The sequence below is a fragment of the Rhinatrema bivittatum genome, chromosome 6 (genome assembly GCF_901001135.1).
Source record: "Rhinatrema bivittatum chromosome 6, aRhiBiv1.1, whole genome shotgun sequence".
Classification (NCBI taxonomy): Eukaryota; Metazoa; Chordata; class Amphibia; order Gymnophiona; family Rhinatrematidae; genus Rhinatrema; species Rhinatrema bivittatum.
In genome coordinates, this window is record NC_042620.1 from 205,727,606 (window position 1) to 205,746,885 (window position 19,280).

The 19,280-nt window shown below is 44.5% G+C and overlaps 1 protein-coding gene across 5 annotated transcripts in view; it reads left to right on the plus strand.

The window, feature by feature from the left end:
* The window catches only part of SENP2 (SUMO specific peptidase 2), a 238,984-nt gene that overhangs the window by 185,665 nt on the left and 34,039 nt on the right, over positions 1-19,280 (plus strand). For all 5 annotated transcript variants that reach the window (XR_003857454.1, XR_003857453.1, XM_029606475.1 and 2 more), the window contains one exon: positions 3,048-3,132. Coding sequence is in view for 3 of the 5 variants with exons in the window: in XM_029606475.1 (XP_029462335.1) it covers positions 3,048-3,132 (85 nt within the window). In the remaining 2 variants the exon portion in view is untranslated. The remainder of the gene's footprint in view (positions 1-3,047; positions 3,133-19,280) is intronic.

Consider the following 19,280-nt stretch of genomic DNA (forward strand, 5'->3'; position numbering starts at 1 on the left):
ACCTGGAGTGGGGAGCTAATGTAGAGGGGCTCTACACCCAGGATCTTTAGTCTGTTAAGGAAAGTCTTCATCAGATAAACTTCATGGAGTTATGAGCAATCCAGTACATCCTAAAGGCTTTCAGGAGTCAATTGCCATCAAAATAGTCCTAGTTCAAACAATCAGGTTATGATATTCTACATCAACAAGTAGGGAGGCGTGTTATCATGCCTCCTGTATTGGGGCATTGTCCAGCTGTGGAGCTAGGCCATCTCTTAGGGGATAATTCTCAGGACCACATATTTGGCAGGAGTGGACAATGTCCTGGACAGCAAATTTGAAATGGATCCTGAAACCACACAAGTAGTCCCTGGACTAGTGGGTAGCAAACCAGATTTTCCAGCAGTGGGGTACTCTCATGGTGGATCTGTTTGTGTTCCCTCTGAATAGGAAGGTGTCACTCTTCTGTTCCAGAAAATCTGCACAAGGCAAACTAGCCTTGGATGCTTTTGCCTTTGGCTGAGACAAATCTTGTGCCCACTTCTCAGGGAGATGTCCATTAGAGAATCAGACTGGGGACTTCCCCAGATCTCACCACTTGAGATCAAGGTAGGTTGTGCCATCTTAGTGTCAGGTCCCTGGATGTCGAGAGGTTGACCTTTCAACCCCTTGATTTATCTGGTCCTGCCTCTTGAGTTCTCTTAACTTCAAGAAAGGATTCTACTGGAAAGCCCTATGGACTTAAATGAAAGAGGTTTGTCTTGTGATGTGAGCAGAAGTCCTAGATCCTTTCTCCTGCTCCACACAAAAACTGTTTGTACCTTCTACATTTGTCCAAGCTTGGTCTTAAGACCAACTTGGTAAGAGTTCACTTAGTACAGTTGATGCTTATCACTAGCATGTAGAAAGTAGATCTCTCTGTATAGCCCCAGCAGATGAAGCTCCCTTTGAGCCTCTGCACTCCTGTGACCTAAAGTACTTGACCTAGAAGATTCTGTTTTTGGTAGAGGTCACTTTAGCACAGGGTCCCTGAGCTCCAGACTCTAGTAACTTACCCCTCTTATACCAAATTTCAACATGATAGGAAGGTTCTGCGTACCCATCCTAAGTTTTTGTCTCAGGTGATGACAGAATTCTATCTAAGAACATAAGAAATTGCCATGTTGGGTCAGACCAAGGGTCCATCAAGCCCAGCATCCTGTTTCCAACATAGGCCAAACCAGGCCACAAGAAACTGGCAATTACCCAAACACTAAGAAGATCCCATGCTACTGATGCAATTACTAGCAGTGGCTATTCCCTAAGTAAACTTGATTAATAGCCATTAATGGACTTGTCCTCCAAGAACTTATCCAAACCAAACCTTTTTTGAACCTAGCTACACTAACTCAGTCAGTTGTCCTTCCAACATCTTTCATAGGCCACATGTCTACCAAGGAGAACAAGCACTTCACAGTTTGAACTGCAAGAGAGCTTTGGCCATCTACATGGAGCAGATTAAAGCCTATAGAAAATCCACCCTGCTTTTTGTTTGTTTTTTTATACCAACAAATTATGGACAGCCATTGCGAAATAAACTTTATCCAGTTGGCTAATAGATTGTGTTTCCTTCTCTTATGCTCAGGCAGACCTGAATCTGGTGGGCAATTTCAAGGCTCAGTATACACACACACACACACACACAAAGCTGAGGCATGGAATTCACATCTCACTACTGTTTGAACAGGGATGACCGATGAGATAGTGGTTTTATCTAGTTTGGCTTGTTGCCAACAAAAGAATATTTTGTTGTGCCCATTGGTACTTGTTTCCCCTTTTCTGTTTGGGGCATTTTGTAAATAGGGATTCCCCATTTGTGAACACTGCCATCTTTGTCCTCAGAGAAAGCAGGGTTGCTTGCCTATAACAGGAGTTCTCAGAGGACAGCAGGATGCGAGTCCTCACGAAATCCATCCACCTCTCCTTAGAGTTGGTTTCAGTTGTATTGGTTAAGGAACAAGACTGAAGCGGCCCTTAAATGGACGTATAGTATGTTGACATGCTGGGCATGCTTAGTGATGTGCAGTCAAAGTTCTAGAAACTTTGGCATAAAATGTACGGGACTGGCTCCATTGAATGATGTTATCCACTTGTGAAAACTGACATCCCTTGCAGAATATCTGTTACAGGTAAGCAACTCTGCTTTCTCCGAGGACAGCAGGATATCAGGCCTCACAGAATCCACCTAGCTCCAGTAAAAGCTGATTCTTTTATAGCTCCATACTGAATCGAGGGGGACCCCACACAATGACATGTACGTGTCCAGTAGACTATGCGATCGTTGCACCGACTAGGGCTCCATTAGATGATATCACCTTCTCAGTGAAGACTGATATCCTATTGTCCTCGGAGAATACCTTTACGGAATACAGTTTTTGCTTTGTCATGAAAGTTAAAGTATATTGAGGGCAATAATCAAACTGATGTACATGGAATGATTATTACCTCCCCCCTCTCCCCCCACTTCCTGCTATAGTATTTTTACTCGCCCAAAATAATGGGTGGCATTAGATCAGGGAACAAAATTGTGCACAGAGAATTTTTAAATCAGTTTCTGTGCATCCTTTCTGTTGGGTACTTTTGTGTCTGCCTCATGCAGATGCAAAAGTATGAAGGTACATTGTACGTGCGAGCGGTGTGCCTGTTGTGTTTTCAAAGATGAATTCCACTAGGACTATCATTATTGGCTTCCCTATAACTTTTCACCATGAACTTTCAGACCTCTACTGGGTCTTATCAGGGATCTTCATAGTGCCCTGCAGTGCCCTCACAAGAAGGCCCCCACAGGCCTTCTTGTGAGGGCACTCAGCAGTTCCACAGAAACCTATCACTGTTGCTAAACGAGGCACAGATATGACGCAAGGCAGAGCTGTAGAGCAGAATTTGAGCATGTGTCCAAAACTCACATGGGTGATGGAGTTCAGCGATTAGAGTGGTTAGAAATTATTTATTTTGGAATGGGAATGCTGTAAGTAAAAGAAACATGCTCCTTTGTCTCATTTCCTTTTTTTTTTTTTTTTTTTTAACAGCAAATATTTGCAGGAAGAGAGCAAGGCTACAAGGAACCAGAGCCTGGATTTAGCCCAGTGGACACTCAACAGCATGAGTCCTCATGTATGTACAGGTCCCATGCCTTTCATCTAAAACACTCAGTAGCCATGGGGGATATCCAAGCAATTGTGAAGACCAGGTTCCTGGGACTGTGCCACTTTTGAGAATGGCGAGTCTGATAGTCACCAGCAGGTTGCTTAGGCTTTAATTTCCGTCTTTTCCCCTTTAAGAAATTCTAGTTGCTTTTAAGGCTTCTGATTGATCACCCTGGTACTGGCTCTTTAAATGTCTATCAGCTGAGCACAGCAATTGTTTTTTGGTTGTCATATTCAAGCAGTGCAAATTAAATGCAGATAAACTTTGAAGATACATTTCATCAAAGCTAGGAAAAGAATGAAAGTGGTGTTCATGCTGTAAGCAGTAGGAATTATTTAGTTTATTTAGGTCTTAAATACTCCTTTTAAAAGACTTTAACAGTGGTGCTATGTTGCATTCATTATTCAATAGTCAGTTCCACTCTTACATAATACTGGGCTGGGAAAACTAGAAGGCATTTTTCACAGTCCCTAGGAAGGGAGGTGGTTTCAGACCTATAAGCAATGGGGAGGCAGTATAATCGCACTCCCTCGAGGAAGGTGTCTCATGGTTTGGAGCACTGGGAAAGTAGAACTCTACTGTTGGAAGAGGACTGGTTTCAAGCATGATTGTTCTAACAGGTTTCACCCTACAGAGTTATGCCTTTTGATCACAAGTATCAGACTTTTTACTGGTCAGGGGATCTAGAACTGCATATAGAAAAAGAATTTCCCAGTACGTGCCCGGATCAGTCCAGATTCCTGTGTTTATGCATCCCTGCCAGCAGATGGAGAAAATTTCACTGACGCTGCTCGATAAACTCTAGTGCCACCTGCAGTTCCTCAGTATTTCTCTGTCTCCAGCAGATGGTAGATAGTACTAAACCTGCAGTTCTGTGGTTTGGGCAGTTTTTGTTTTTGAGCCTTCCTCCCGAGGGTCTTTTTTTGCTTTTTGGAATCCTAAGGGGTTCTACCCTGACTGGGCAAGCCGGGGGTCGGGGACCTCTTTGTGTGCTCGACCTGTGCATCTGTGGGGTGTAAATCTGGTGGTCCAGATCCCTCCCCTTCATGAGGCAGCTCTGGTGGCTGCAGGTTGTGATACCCCTTTTTTTCTCTAAAAGAGGCACTCTATTCTTTTATATTTCAGGTCTAGGCTGGTGCCTCCATAATAAAGTTTTTGTTAAAAAAAAAAAAAAAAAAAGAAAAAAAGCCAGAAGCAGAAGTTTTGAGCACAGGCAAGGCTTGCTTCCTCTTCCTTTCAGGCTTCGGTGTGAGGGGGTCTGATCTCGGAGCAAGGTAGGTTTATTTCTGGCAGAGGCAGTGCCCCCTCTCCAATGTGATGACCCGTAGGTCAGCATGCAGGACATGTGGCACTGCTCATGTGCGGCTCAATCGGCAGGGCCTTTGTGTGGGGTGCTCTGATGGCGGGGAGGGCTCGTTGTGGCCATTTTGTTTTCTTCGTTTGCGGTTCCCGTGCTGCCGGGGGAGGGGAGGGGGATGCTCCCCCACGCCTGACCCCAGCCTGTTCCGACTCCGGTCTCGATCGAAGGGATGGGGAGGAGGAAATAAGCCATAGGTTGCTGGTTCCCAGCTCCCTACAGGGGGGCAGACCTACTGAGGTCTTTTTCTCCGGATTTTGTCCTGCTGCTGCATGATGCCTATTTGGCAAGGCAGTAAGCAGAGTTCAGGGCTCAGTTTTCCAGAACCCTGACTGTCCGCCAGGCCGAAAGCCCTTTGGGGGTCCCCAGACAGCATGGCTCCAGGCTCAGTTGAACCTCCCAGGTCCAGTGGCTGCTCAGTCCTCCTCCTTCGGGTACCGGTCAGGAGGAGTCAGACATTATGCTCGCGGTTCCTGGGGACCCTGGGGAGAATCCTGATCAGGTTGACCCAGTGGATCCAGGGACCAGAGGGCCAGACCCAGGGGACAGTTTGTTCGCCTCAGTCCCTGAGGGGGATGACCCTGAATGTGGTTTGCCTTTTTCGGAAAGATGAACTTGAGGCTTTATTGCCTTTTTCCTTCCTGGTCCAGGGGGTTAAAATCCCTCAGCAGAAGTCCGATTTGGAGGGGGCTGATCCCGTTTTGGACGTTATGTACAGCCCTCCTACAGCTTTTCCATACCACATATCAGTAAAAAATTGGTAGAGGCAGAATGCAGTTTTCCTAATTCCGGTCTCAAGGTGGGGAGGGCCATGTCAATCCAGTGCCAGAGCAGGCATTTGAACTTTTTGCTCTCCCTAAGGTGGACGCTGCGGTTTCCGCGGTCACCAAGCGAACAACTGTCCCAGGTGATAGATTCCACAGCTTTGAAAGACGTTCAGGATTGCAAATTGGAGATCCATCTCAAGCGGATTTTTGAAGTCTCTGCCTTGGGCTTGAGAGCCGCTATTTGTTCTAATTTTATGCAGCATGCATGCCTCCGCTGGGTGCAGCAGTTGCAGGAGAGCCTGCCCAAGTCGGGGGAGGATGCAGACAAGGTTGAACGAATTGAGGCAGCCTGGCTTACGGGGCGGATGCACTTTATGATTTGGTGTGTACCTCCTCTAGGGTAATGGCTTCGGCTGTGGCGGCCAAAAGATTATTTTGGTTGCATAACTGGGCCACGGATGTCTTCTCCAAAGCGCAGATAGGATCATTTCCCTTCAAAGGTAGTCTCTTATTTGGGGAGGATTTTGAGCAGTTAATGCAGTTTCTTGGAGAGAATAAGGCCCTCCAGTTACCTGAGGATAAGCCTAAGGCCAAAAGGTTTTTTTCAGGTGCATTTAGGAATTATTAGGAAGGGAATGGTTAATAAAACAGAAAATATCATAATGCCTCTATATCGCTCCATGGTGAGACCTCACCTTGAATACTGTGTACAATTCTGGTCGCCGCATCTCAAAAAAGATATAGTTGCGATGGAGAAGGTACAGAGAAGGGCAATCAAAATGATAAAGGGGATGGAACAGCTCCTGTATGAGGAAAGGCTGAAGAGGTTAGGGCTGTTCAGCTTGGAGAAGAGACAGCTGAGGGGGGGATATGATAGATGTCTTTAAGATCATGAGAGGTCTTGAACGAGTAGATGTAAATCGGTTATTTACACTTCTGAATAATAGAAGGACTAGGGGGCATTCCATGAAGTTAGCAAGTAGCACATTTAAGACTAATCGGAGAAAATTCTTTTTCACTTAACGCACAATAAAGCTCTGGAATTTGTTGCCAGAGGATGTGGTTAGTGTAGCTGGGTTCAAAAAAGGTTTCGATAAGTTCTTGGAGGAGAAGTCCATTAACGGCTAAGTTTAGTTAGGGAATTGCCACTGCTATTAATTGCATCAATAGCATGGGATCTTCTTAGTTTTTGAGTAATTGCCAGGTTCTTGTGGCCTGGTTTGGCCTCTGTTGGAAACAGGATGCTGGGCTTGATGGACCCTTGGTCTGACCCAGCATGGCAATTTCTTATGTTCTTATGTTTCTGTTTTGCTCTGATAGGAGATCTAGACTCTCAAGGGCCTCGCCCGATTCTCAGAGGCAGTTCTCTCCTGGGGACAGTCCTTTCAGGGTCTATGGCTGGAGTTAAGGCATTGCAATGAGGCGAGGCTGGTCCACTCCGTCGTTCCTATTATACGACTGACTCAGTTCTATGACAAGTGGACCAGAGTTACATAGGACCAGTGCGTTCTCTGTGTGGTCAGAGACGGCTGTGCTTTAGAATTTGCTCAGCCCATTTGCAAACTGTTTCTAATTTCCCTCTGTGGTCCTGTGAGCAAGTAGTCAGCGGGACAGGAGACCCTAGATAGTCTCCAATGCCTGGGAGTGGTAATTCCAGTTCCCTCGGCAGAGGTTCGCAAGGGAAGATATTCTATCTATTTGGTGGTCCTGAAGAAGGAGTGACATTTCGTCTGATTGTCGATTTGAAAAAGATAAATGCAGCGCTCAAGGTGCCGTGCTTCCTGATGGAGGCCTTGCGGTCAGTGATGGTGGCGGTTCGCAAGGGAGAGTTTCTGGCTTCGCTTGATCTCACCGAAGCCTATCTCCATATTTCCATGCATCCAAACTCGCAGCGTTTTCTCCGCTTCATGATTCTGGGACAGCATTTTCAGTTTCAGGCCCTTCCTTGCGGTCTGGCCACGGCTTCATGCACTTTCTGATGCACCCATATCTGGATGACTGGCTAAGCAGAGTAAAGTTGGAGGCCCTTTGTCGCCAATCGGTTAACAAGGTTCTCAATCTTCTCCTGTCCCTCAGTTGGGTAGTGAATGTGGCAAAGAGACATTTGATCCCGACACAATCTTTGGATTATCTGGGTGCTCAGTTCAACACCTTGGTCAGCAAAGTGTATCTTTCGGAGGAGAGAGTATTGAAACTGCAATGTCAGTTTCGCCAGTTGTTGCAGTTACATGTTCTCAAGGTCTGGGACTATTTGCAGGTTCTGGGCTCGATGACTTCCACGCTGGAGTTGGCGCTGTAGGCGTTTTCCCATCTGAGACCCTTGCAGAGGGCGCTTTTGGCTTGTTGGCAGCCAATATCCGAGGGCTTGTTGGCAGCCAATATCTGAGGGCGAAGCGAGAGAGAGCCTTTCCCGGTGGCTTCAGACTTCCAATCTTGTTCAAGGGGTGGACCTCGAGATTCCAGATTGGGTGATAGTTACTACGATGCTAGTCTCTGTGGATGGGGAGCAATTTGTCAGCGGCACTTGGGCCAGGGTACTTGGCCCTGTTAGAGACCAGGGTGGTCCATTTAGCCTTGCAGGAGTTTCTGCCATTAGTCCGAGGACAGTTAGTAAGGATTCTTTCAGACAATGCGACAATTGGCAGGGCGGAACCAAGAGCCAAGCAGTAGCTCGGGAGGCACAACAATTGATTCTTTGGGCAGAAAGGCACCTGGAGCGCATAGCTGCGTCCCACAGAGCTGGGATTGATAACATTCAGGCAAACTTCCTGAGTTGAACTCAGTTAGACCCGGGCAAGTGGGAATTATCAGATTCCACAATGCAACTCATTCGAGATCTGTGGGGGTTCTCCTCATGTGGATCTCATGGTGACTCGTTAAAATGTCAAAGCATTTAGTTTCTTCAATCTGAGACATCAGCACAGGGCCGAAGGAGTCGACATGCTAGTTCTGCCTTGGCTGCAAGGGGTCCTTCTCTATGACTTCACCCCATGGCTGTTAGTGGGCAAAGTGTTGCGTCACATAGAAAAACATCATGGAGAGGTGGTATTGGTTGCGCCAGAGTGGCCGTGGCATTTGTGGTTCACGGATCTGATCAACTTGATAGTGGATGGACCAATTCACTTCGGACATCTGGAGGGTCTCCTTTGTCACGGCCCCATATTTTCCGGCCAGGCTGCTCACTTTTGTCTAGTGGCACGACTTTTGAGAGGTGAAGGTTAAGGAGTAGACGTTATCCCAAAACTGTCATAACCACCTTATTGCAAGCCAGAAGAAAGTCCACAAACATGGCTTACGTTAGAGTATGGAAGATGTTTGATTCCTGGTGAGCTGCTCTTGGAGTACGACCCTTAAGTCCTCCGTCCCAGACATTTTATTTTTTCTTCAAGATGGTTTCGCTAAAAGCTTGTCTCCTAGCTCTCAGAGTGCAGGTGGTGGCCTTGGACTGCCTTCATGGTAAGATCAAGGGTTCCATTATTTCCATTCATCCAGATGACGTTAGGTTCCTTAGAGGAGCAAAGAATTTGCATCCTCCAGTTAGAAATGTTTGTCCATCCTGGAACCTTAATATGGTCCTATAAGGTTTGAGTGCGGCCTTTTGAGCCCCTGAGGAGAGCATCACTGAAGGTCTTGACTATCAAAGTGGGGTTTCTCATCACTATATGGTCGGCTAGAAGAATTTTGGAGTTGCAATTTTTGTACTGTCAAGACCCCTTCCTTCAAATTTCGAGTTCAGTGGTTTCATTGAGGACAGTGCCTTCTTTTTTGCTGAAAGTAGTTTCCGCATTTCATGTGAACCAGACAATGGAGCAACCAGACAGTGGAGCTTCCAACCTTTCCATCAGTAGATGCATCTGCTCCACATGTGAAGGAGCTCAAGCAGTTAGATGTTCGGCAAGCTCTATGCGCTATCTTGAGGTGACGAATGATTTCAGGAGGTTTGACCACCTTTTTGTTTTGTGGAGCGGCGCAAAGCGAGGTTTCAAAACTTCTAAGGCTACTATTGCGTGTTGGTTGAAAGAGGCGATTGGGTCCACTTACACTACAGGAGGTTGTGAAATTCCGGAGGGCTTACGGGCTTATTCTGTGCGTTCGCAGGTGGCCTCCTGGGCAGAAGCGCAGCTGGTGTCTCCTCAGGAGATTTGCAGGGCAGCAACTTGGAAGTTGCTACATACCATTTGACCGACACTATCGTTTGGATGTGGGAGATCCAGGTTCTCCTTCCTTTGGTGAGAGTGTTTTGAGAACGGGACTCTCCAGGTCCCACCCTAAGAAGGGGACTTTGGTAATCACAGGAGTCTGGACTGATCCAAGTTCGTACAGGGAAAGGAAAATTGGTTCTTATCTGCTAATTTTCGTTCCTGTAGTACCATGGATCAGTCCAGAACCCACCAGATTTAAGGAGATGGCGAGTCGCCTGCTCAGCTGTTCTTTTTATTATGGAAGGCCATTTTGTTGGTATACTTTAAGAAGGTTTTCATACAATTTAAGAAGGTTTTTACTATTTTGATTTTTGCAACTGTTTTTTATTGCTTGGGTACAGATCAATACTGAGGAACTGCAGATGGCACTAGAGTTTATCAAACAGTGTCAGTGAAACTTTCTCTGTCTCCATCTGCTGGCAGTGATGCATAAACCCAGGAGTCTGGATTGATCCATAGTATTACAGGAACAAAAATTAGCAGGTAAGAACCAATTTTCCTTTGACAGATGAGAACCCAAGCACTTAGGTTAAGTGAATAATATAGGTCCAAAGTACCAATCTCACAACTTGTTTATTAGTCACTGTTAGCAAAATGTACTTTAATCAGTGCAACAATTGTGGTACTTATGTCTCAAGGTCTATCATTTGGAGAAGGAGGGATTGTCCAATTTGCCTTTGGCTGTCTCCCATGAATAAGGAGCTAATTCACTTGAAAGAGAAATTGCCCACGTTTCAAATAACCTCCCCTTCCTTCCAGCACCTAGAATATCTCTACCAACTCTCAAAGGTTTCAGAAACCCAGGCATAAATGGTTTATAGTGGACGCTGATAAAACAAGATCTGTGACTCTGAGACACCCAATTTCCCCAACTTTGAAGTATTTTGTATGTCTGCCCCCACTCCCACAAAAAAGTCAGACATCTGAAATTCAGAAAACCAGGAATAATTAGATTACAGTGAGCTATGGCAGACTAAGGCCTGTGAGGAAGAGATACCCACTCTGCCCACTATCACCCTTCTATAATGTATTTTCTGCATTAGAAAATGAAAAATTCTCAGCAATAGAATATGAAGTGATATCTGAAAGGGAAGTATTGCACCCGGAAACCCTTCACATGATCAAATGTCAGAAAAGAAAGCTGCTTCTGCTGGGAGACTCATTCATCAGAGGAATCTATTTGGGAACACATTTGATAGGGCCATAACAATTAAAATGCCTTCAGGATTCTCAGCTAATATAAATGTAAACCAGCTGTTCAAAGCAATTATAGAAGAAAGTAAGGACTCTATCAGTTATCTTTCATCTGGGGATCAATGACCTCACTAGAAATTGTGTCCTTGAAGTACAGAAAGATTTCCAAAATCTAGAGGGAAAGATTACACATAACAAAGCTATTGCCTTTACGAAAGTATTACCTGTCCATGGAAAGGGAAAGGAAATGCTATGCCATAGAGATAATTTTAATTCCTGGCTCAAAACCTGGTGTAAGGAAAGTGGTTTTGGATATATTGGAGGCTGAGGTTATGCATAGAGCAATAAAAGCTTATATGGTAAGGATGACCTACATTTATCTATGGCAGGAAAGAGGATACTAAGTGAAAAATTCAGATTATACATTAGGCATTTAAACTAGAGAGTGTGGGTTACAGAAGGTGGACAGTGAAATTGACATGTCACCCCTAAGCAAAACAGGAAGAAAGCAGAAAAGGTGACTAGAGGGGGGCGCTAGCACCATGGAACAAGATGGATGCTTGAATCCGAGCTCCGGCAACTCCTGAGCCACAAATTAAGAAGTCGCGCACAAAATAGCTTTATAGACCTGCAACCAGACTCCCCCTTGGTAGGCAAGCGATCCAGGATGGCAGAGAAGAAAAAAGGCCCAATTTCAAACAATTCTCATATTCAAAAAGCACGAACAATGAAGATGGGACTACGGGAGACCGTGAAACCGCACCCTCGGGTATGAACGAGATGGAGGAAGATGGCAAAATAGGCAGAACTGCGGCGAGCCTCACTGAATTGCCAACCAAGGATGAGTTCAGGCACTGGTTCAGCAATTTGAGAAAAGAAATGAAGGATAATAAACAAGAACTACTCTCCACAATGTCGGATATGAGAGGAGATGTCTGAGATTGGGAGGAGAGTGGATGACTGCGACAAGGCTGGATGCGCAAGCACTAAAAATTGAGACTCTACAAAAAAAATTATGTTCGAATCACCAGTGATAACAGGAAACTTCAGGCCAAAATTGAAGACCTGGAAAATCTGAGCAGGAAAAATAACCTGCGGTTCCATGGCATCCCTGAAACAGAGGAGTTTTCCAACTGTAAGGCAACGATCAAGAAGATATGCAGTTTTCTGTTGAGCCAACAAAATGGCGCTGATGTGGAGGACGGAGCACCCGAGGTGGAACTGGGGGGAGGGCCCACAGATCATTGGGTCCCAAGACAAATGACAAGCCGAGAGATATTGTGGTCTTCTTCAATCACTATACTAAGAAGAAGGTATTTTGGGCAGCCAGAAAACAACAAACCTGATCTTGGGACTTGCACACAATTGCGGTCTTTGCAGACATTTCACAGACGACACATAGGAGAATGGACTTTCGGGACATTACTGCTTTACTGAGAAAAGAGGGAATAAGATGCAGGTGGTTGTTTCCTTTCGGCATAGCCATGGCAATCCAAGGTTCAACGTCTAAAGCTAAAACAGTGGAAGAAGAGGTGGCCATATTGAAAGAGGCAGGCCACGCAATTAAATTTACAGCTCCGGTGAAGAATTCATCCCAAGCACTGAACATGGACAGCCCCAGATGGCAGAGTACGCAAAGGAGGTCGGAGGCTGTGACAGAACTCAGGGGACTCCTCTCATGAGAAGGACAATGGGAAAGGGTGAACACTCCTATAAGAACACCTTGGTTTGGCAGAGTCGGTAGCCCCTCGTAGGGAACACCTGGAGCTTAGCAATATTGCCAAAGGCCATGACTAAATGTTTATTAGCGATTTCTATTTAATGACTCTAAGGTTGTTTATGCATTACAAGTGAGGCTCGGGAAGGGCTGGGGCATGTTCCACGAATGTCCCCACCCCCATCTGCAGTAGCAGATCTGCTATGGGAGAATAGCAGCAGGCACAGCCATGTGGGGGGAGGGAGGAGGGAAAGGGTGATAATGGTTAGCATGCATGTTGGCTATACATATTCCATAGATGAGGTGGGAAGTAGCTTCATTTCCAAGAGTGTCTGTACCTCACTTGAAGTGGCACCATCCAGTTTGGGGCAGTTTGGCGGAGGGGTGAGAGAGGTATTAGATGACTGGTATGAAGAGTGGGAATCAGTGCGGGCAATAGTGCACTCACCACAATGTAACGGGCAGGATGACTATTAAAATACTGTCCCTTAACATTCAGGGACTAAACAGCCCACAAAAAACGGCAACTATTAAGGTCAGAGGCTCAAAGTTCGAAAGTGGTTATTATTTTCTTACAGGAAACTCATCTGAAATGCCGCTACGAGCACCTACTCCAATGGCCACTATTCACTTGCCAATTTTTCGCTGCAGCCTCTAAAGCGGCGCGATATGCTGGAGTGGGAATACTGATCCATAAAGACTTAGTGTCATGTTTTAAGATCCCACGAGGACCCACTAGGGTGCTTCCTATTTTTGCAACTGGAAATAGCAAGGTCGCTGTACTCTTTACTCAACATCTATGCCCCAAACACTGACCATCAGGCATTTTTGGATTGAATTGGGGCACTTAATCATAGCGGGTGACTTCAATTTAACGCTACAACCTCAGTTAGATAATTCATCGTAGGGGGGATTGGGAGCAAAATCTAGTCTCAAACATCTTAAAAATTTTATTCAGGGAAGAGATTTGTTGGATATATGGAGGCATAGAAATCCCACACAGAGGAACTACATGTTTTACTCGCATCCCCATAACTCCTATTCCAGGATAGATTTCTTTTAAGTGGATAAAATTCTGAGCTTGAGGGTTGTAGAGGTCGATCTAGGTCAAATTACATGGATAGACCACACTCCCACGTGGATAGGCTTACAACTCAAAGGCATTGACCCAGGGAAGCAATATTGGAAGCTAAATGACACCTTGCTAGATGATGAACCATTTTGGTTAGCAGTTCAAGAGACAATAGAGGAATACGAGCAGCACAATGGGGACCAGATGCCAAATAAATCAATGTATTGGAAGTGTTTTTAGGCGGTCCTCAGGGGGAAATTTATATCACAAGCTTCCTATAAGAAAAAGGAGAAATTAGCTCGTAAAGCCCTAATAATTGCAGAGATTTTCCAATTAGAAGCCCGTCATAAAAGATCCCAGTCCCAATCCATATATCTAAAACTGCAGAGGGCCAGGCAAGTACTTAGTGCAGTACATTTAGATGCTATCTCGTTACAATTAAATCAGGTAAAGCAAGAGCACTTTGAATGGGGCAACAAGGCTAGTCTGCTTTTGGCCCACAAGCTGAAACATGATAGCCCAAACTCAAATAACTAGGATACGAGCTGCAAATGGTTCATTGCTGTCCTCTCCTAAAGAAATTCAGCGAAGATTTCAACAATTTTATGGGGATTTGTATAAGGCAGAATCAGGCATACAGAAGGAAGGGATTGAGTCATACCTGACTCAGGTGGAGCTCCCCCAAATATCCGATGAGGAAAAGGCAGTTCTTTGAAAAAGAAATATCCCAAGCGGAAATCATGCAGGTGATAAGAGTTTAAAATCAATAAAGCCCCGGGGCTCGACTGATTTACAGACCACTTTTACAAGAAGTTTGTTAATCATTTGGCCCCACATATAACTGAGATGTTTAATAATCTTTGCCAGGGAACTCCTCTATTCCCAGGATCCAATGTAGCCGGGATCAACATATTAGCAAAGCTGGGCTGAGACCTCTTGGAGTGCGGTTCTTACAGACCCATATCATTGATCAACATTGACCTGAAAATTCTCTCCAAAATTTTAGCCAATCATTTGAATAGAGTAATGGCAAAATTGATACACCCCGATCAGGCAGGCTTCATTCCGGGTAGAAAGGCGACAGTGTACACAAGATATTAGATCTCCTCTGGTGGGCAAAACAGCAACAGGTCCCTGCGGTGCTGCTCTCCGTGGACACGGAGAAAGCATTCAACATGGTTCATTGGCCCTACTTGTTTAGAACACTAGAGAGAATAAATTTTGGCCCCCTGTTTCTGAACTGGCTACTCATGCTATACGAGTTCCCTAAGGCAAGTGTTAAAATTAATTTATTTATTTTATTTACCAGCTTTTATATACTGCTATTTGAGTGAACATCATATCGGTTTACATCAAAAACAAAAGGTGGAAAATACAATGAACGGGGGGGGAGGGGCAACAACGGTGCTGCAGCAAGAAAAGCCTCTAATGGAGAGCATGAAGCATAAAACTAGAGAGGAAAAACATGTATTAATATATTAAGATATTAATGTAATAACATATTAGTATGAAAACATATTTACATAAGACTTTGTGATGGCATCTATTCAGACCTTTCCAAATTCAGAGAGGGACTAGGCAGGGGGTGCCCATTATCCCCGCTGTAATTTTTGCTTTTTTTTTTTTTTTTTTTTTTTTTTTTTAGAGCCCTTAGCCATTAAGATTAGAAGCCAGACCTCAATCACAGGCATAGAGGTAGGGGGAACCGATTACAAGATGTCACTTTTCGCCGATGACATCCTGTTTACCTTGTCCCAGACATCAAAATCCCTAGCTGGAGTTGTGGAAATGCTGGCAGAAACAGCTTTTTGCATTCATTTGGAAAAGGAAGCCGGCTAGGGTAGCAAGCAGTGTTATGTATAGACACAAATTGCGGGGTGGGCTGGGCATACCCCAACTGAGATGGTACTTTGCTGCAGCTCAGCTAAGTGCCTTCCTCACTTGGAATAATCAGGGAGAACAACAAAGCTGGGTTACTATAGAGCAAGTGATTTTGGGAGATATGCTAATCTGGGCCCTCACCTGGCAGCCCCGAGAGACACGGATGGTGCGGGCTGACCTCCCCCTGTCCACTCAAAGCACCCTCCGCATCTGGAAGCAATGGCAACATGTTTTGGTGGGTAACAGGAGGTATTTTTTCAGCACTTTGCTGTTCCATAACACCAAGTTCTCCCTGGGACGGGACTCACTTCTTTTTGAGGAATGGAAAACAAAAGGGACAATATCACTTGGGAAATTGGGGGGGCCAGGAGAGCTTCTAACATTAGAACATATAAGGGAAACACATCAGCTGAGGACCAATGCCACATTTCCCTATTTACAATTACTCCATTTTGTTCAGCAGAAAGGTATTGGAAGGGATCTACCTTTGGGGAAGTCTCAATGTGAATGTTGGTGTGAGCTGGCTGACTGGGTCAAAGGGGGACGTTCTAAGATTTATAGTCTCCTCCAGAAAGACCCCGGCCAGAAACCAGCTTTCATTTCAACTTGGGAACAAGACTTGGGCAGAATACTGACAGATGAGGAATGGGATCAGATATTTTCTCATACCAAACGAAGTTCGATTTCAGCACTACTATCGGAAAACAGCTACAAGTATTACTCCGATGACACCTCACTCCCTCTAGGCTTCACAAGGCCCACCTTAGCAGAGATGACTTATGCTGGAAGGGTTGTGGCCAAAAAAAGTCATATATTCATAGGTGGTGGGAATGCCCCAGCTTTAGGCGATTATGGAAAGAGGTATCTCTACTTATCCAGCAAGTCCTCCAACTCCCTATTCAGCTAACTCCTGAAAGGGCATTATTGAACACACCAGTTGACTGCTCAAGGAGCGAAGGGATATTGGTGAATCCAGTTATTTTGGGAACCAGATGTGTAATAGCTACTTGGAAAACACCCACAGTGCCCCCGCTTACTGCGGTCCTCTCAAAGCTGGATAAGATGTGCGAACTATAAAAACTGACAGCCCGCAAACACCATACACTTCCTAGGTTTTCACAAGTGTGGAACCCCTATTTACAATGGAGGGCTGCATCCTAAAATTAGTCATGTAAGACGAATATTGCCATTAACTAGGTGGTCCCCAATGTAGATTGGGCTAGATAGAGGTACACATTATGTAATCTTATGTAATCTTTGTATTGCCCATAACGTTAGCTGCCGAAAATGAAGTAATCATGGTCATTAGACTGTTTATGAATGTGTAGAGTTTATTTTCATGTATACAAGTTGCGATGTTGCAGTGCTGACAGTTGATTCAATAAAATAGCATTTACAAAAAAAAAAAAAGAAAAGGTGACTAGAAAGAGCAGCTGAAAAGCTATGTATACAATTGCTCGTAGTCTGAGCAATAAAATCCCAGACATGCAGCTGTAATGATGGAGGCAGACTTGGCCATTGCTACTGTTACAAGACATGGTTCACTGAGTCTCATGGTTGAGATACAGCCATCCCAGGCTATAACTTGTTAAGGAAGGACAGAGAGGACCGAAAAGGGGGAAAAGTAGATTTTTTTGTCAAAAACAATATCCAAGCAACTGAATTGCAAGGGACGTGGGGTAGAGAAGAAGCATTATGAACCGTTCTTAAAAAAAAAAAATGGTGCTTCCATTGTTACTGGTATGATCTGCAGGCCACCCCTCAAACAGAAGAACTAGACAGAGATCTGATCAGACATCCCAAAGGTGGGAAAGAAGGGAGAAGTGTTGCTTGTTGGAGATTTTAATCTGCCCCATGTGGATTGGAGTAGTCCTTCTGTGAATCTGAGATGTAGAGAGATAGTGGATGCCCTTCAAGGGACCCAAGGGAGAGTGTGATACTTGATCTAGTGATCACTAATAGTGATAATGTATCTAATGTTCGGGTTGGGGCTCACTTGAGCACAAGTGATCATCAGACAGTATGGTTTGATATTACAAATAGGATACAGAGATGTCACTGAAGAGAGAACTATGTTATGTGGAGTGCCACAGGAATCTGTATTGGGACGACATCTGTTTATTATCTTTGAGCGACAGTGCGGAAGGGATAGAAGATAAAGTTTGTCTTTTTGTAGACTATACTAAGAGCTGCAACAGAGTGGACACTCCTGAAGGAGTAGAGAGAATGAAATATGATTTAAGAAAGCTTGAAGAGTGGTCAAAGATTTAGTACCTGGAATTAAATGCCAACAAATGTAGAGTCATGCATCTGGGATGCAATAATCCAAAAGAGATGTAAACTATGGGCATGAAAGACTGATGTGCACTGACCAAGAGAGGGATCTTCAGGTGATAGTGTCTGGAGATCTGAAAATGGTGAAGCAATGTGACAAGGCGATAGCTAAAGTCAAAAGAATGCATAGATTGAGGAATAACCAGTAAGAAAAAAAAAAAGGTGAAAATGCCCTTGTAGAGCTTCTTGGTTAAGGCCTGATCTGGAGTACTGTGTTCCATTCTCAAAAAAATTGACAGGATGGAGGCGAACCAAAGAAGGGCAACCAAAATGGTATGAGGGCAATATCAGGAGACTTATGAAGAAAGGCTGAAGGATCTAAATATGTATCCCCTGGAAGAGAGGAGGTGCAGGAGGAGATATGATACAAACTTTCAGATTCCTGAAAGGTTTAAATGATGCACAAACTTCTAACCTTTTCCATTGGAAAGAAATCAATATTACTAGGGATCACGAAATGAAACTCCAGGGGGAGCAACTCAGAACCAACATCAGGAAATATTTCTTCATGGAGAGGGTGGTACATGCCTAGAATGCCCTTCCAGAGGAGGTGATAAAGATGACGACAGTCTGGATCCGTAAAGGCTAGAGGATGGAAATGAAGAAAAGGGTGCATGGGATTAATTTGCTGGTGCGGAGGATACTGCTGTTAACCAATAAGCCTTGATGCTTTTGATGCATTTGCACCATTGCTCTCCACTTCAGAGGCAGGGGAAAGGGGAAATTTAATTCAGACAACAACCAATGAGGGCCCTGACGTTTACGATCTGGGGAACTGATAAGCATGGGAGTAACCTGCTTGGAACAGCAGTTACTAACTTTTAACAGAAGGCAAGGGATTATTACCCTTAACCAATAAAAGCATCTGCAGCATCACTCTCTGCTTTGATTGGGGGTTTGGAGGGGAGGGTGGGGAAGCCCTGACTTTTACAGTCTGGGGTACTGATAAACAGCATAAGGAAAAAAGCACAGGACTGCTTCTTTGGCCAATTCCATAAGCAAAGCAAATCAAGCAGCTCTGTCTAAATTTTCAAGAAGGCTCATCACCCAGTAAAAATGTTGCTAACAATACATTTTTTATGGCTTATCATAAGGCTTGGGAATAATCGCACTGAGCAGCAGTTGCTACTCTTAAGAGAAACATGGGGGTAACCTGCATGGTGCAGCAGATACTACCATGAGAATCTGGATGGACCATTTATTCCTTTTCTGCCAGCATTACTATTTTGGTAGTCTACCTAGTTTACTTCCTGGTGCATAGTCATTGATCCCCATAGATCTCTGGATTTCCTTTCATGTTATTTCATTGGTGTTATTGTGCCATAGTTTCTCTCCTGTTTGGTTTTTTTTTTACCCCTTTCCCAACCTTAAGGGAATGGGAAATAATTAGGCTTGTATCAAGTGTGAGAGCTGACTCTTAGAGGTAATACACTTGGGAGAGTGATAACATCACCTTTTATAACCGGGATGGGCAAAGCTCTTTCTGAGTTAATCTCTGCATGGAAACTCCTAGGAATAATCTATAAAAATACTTCTCCATGGATGATAGACTTTGAATCAGAAAATGTTTAATTTGAGACAATAGGCTTGA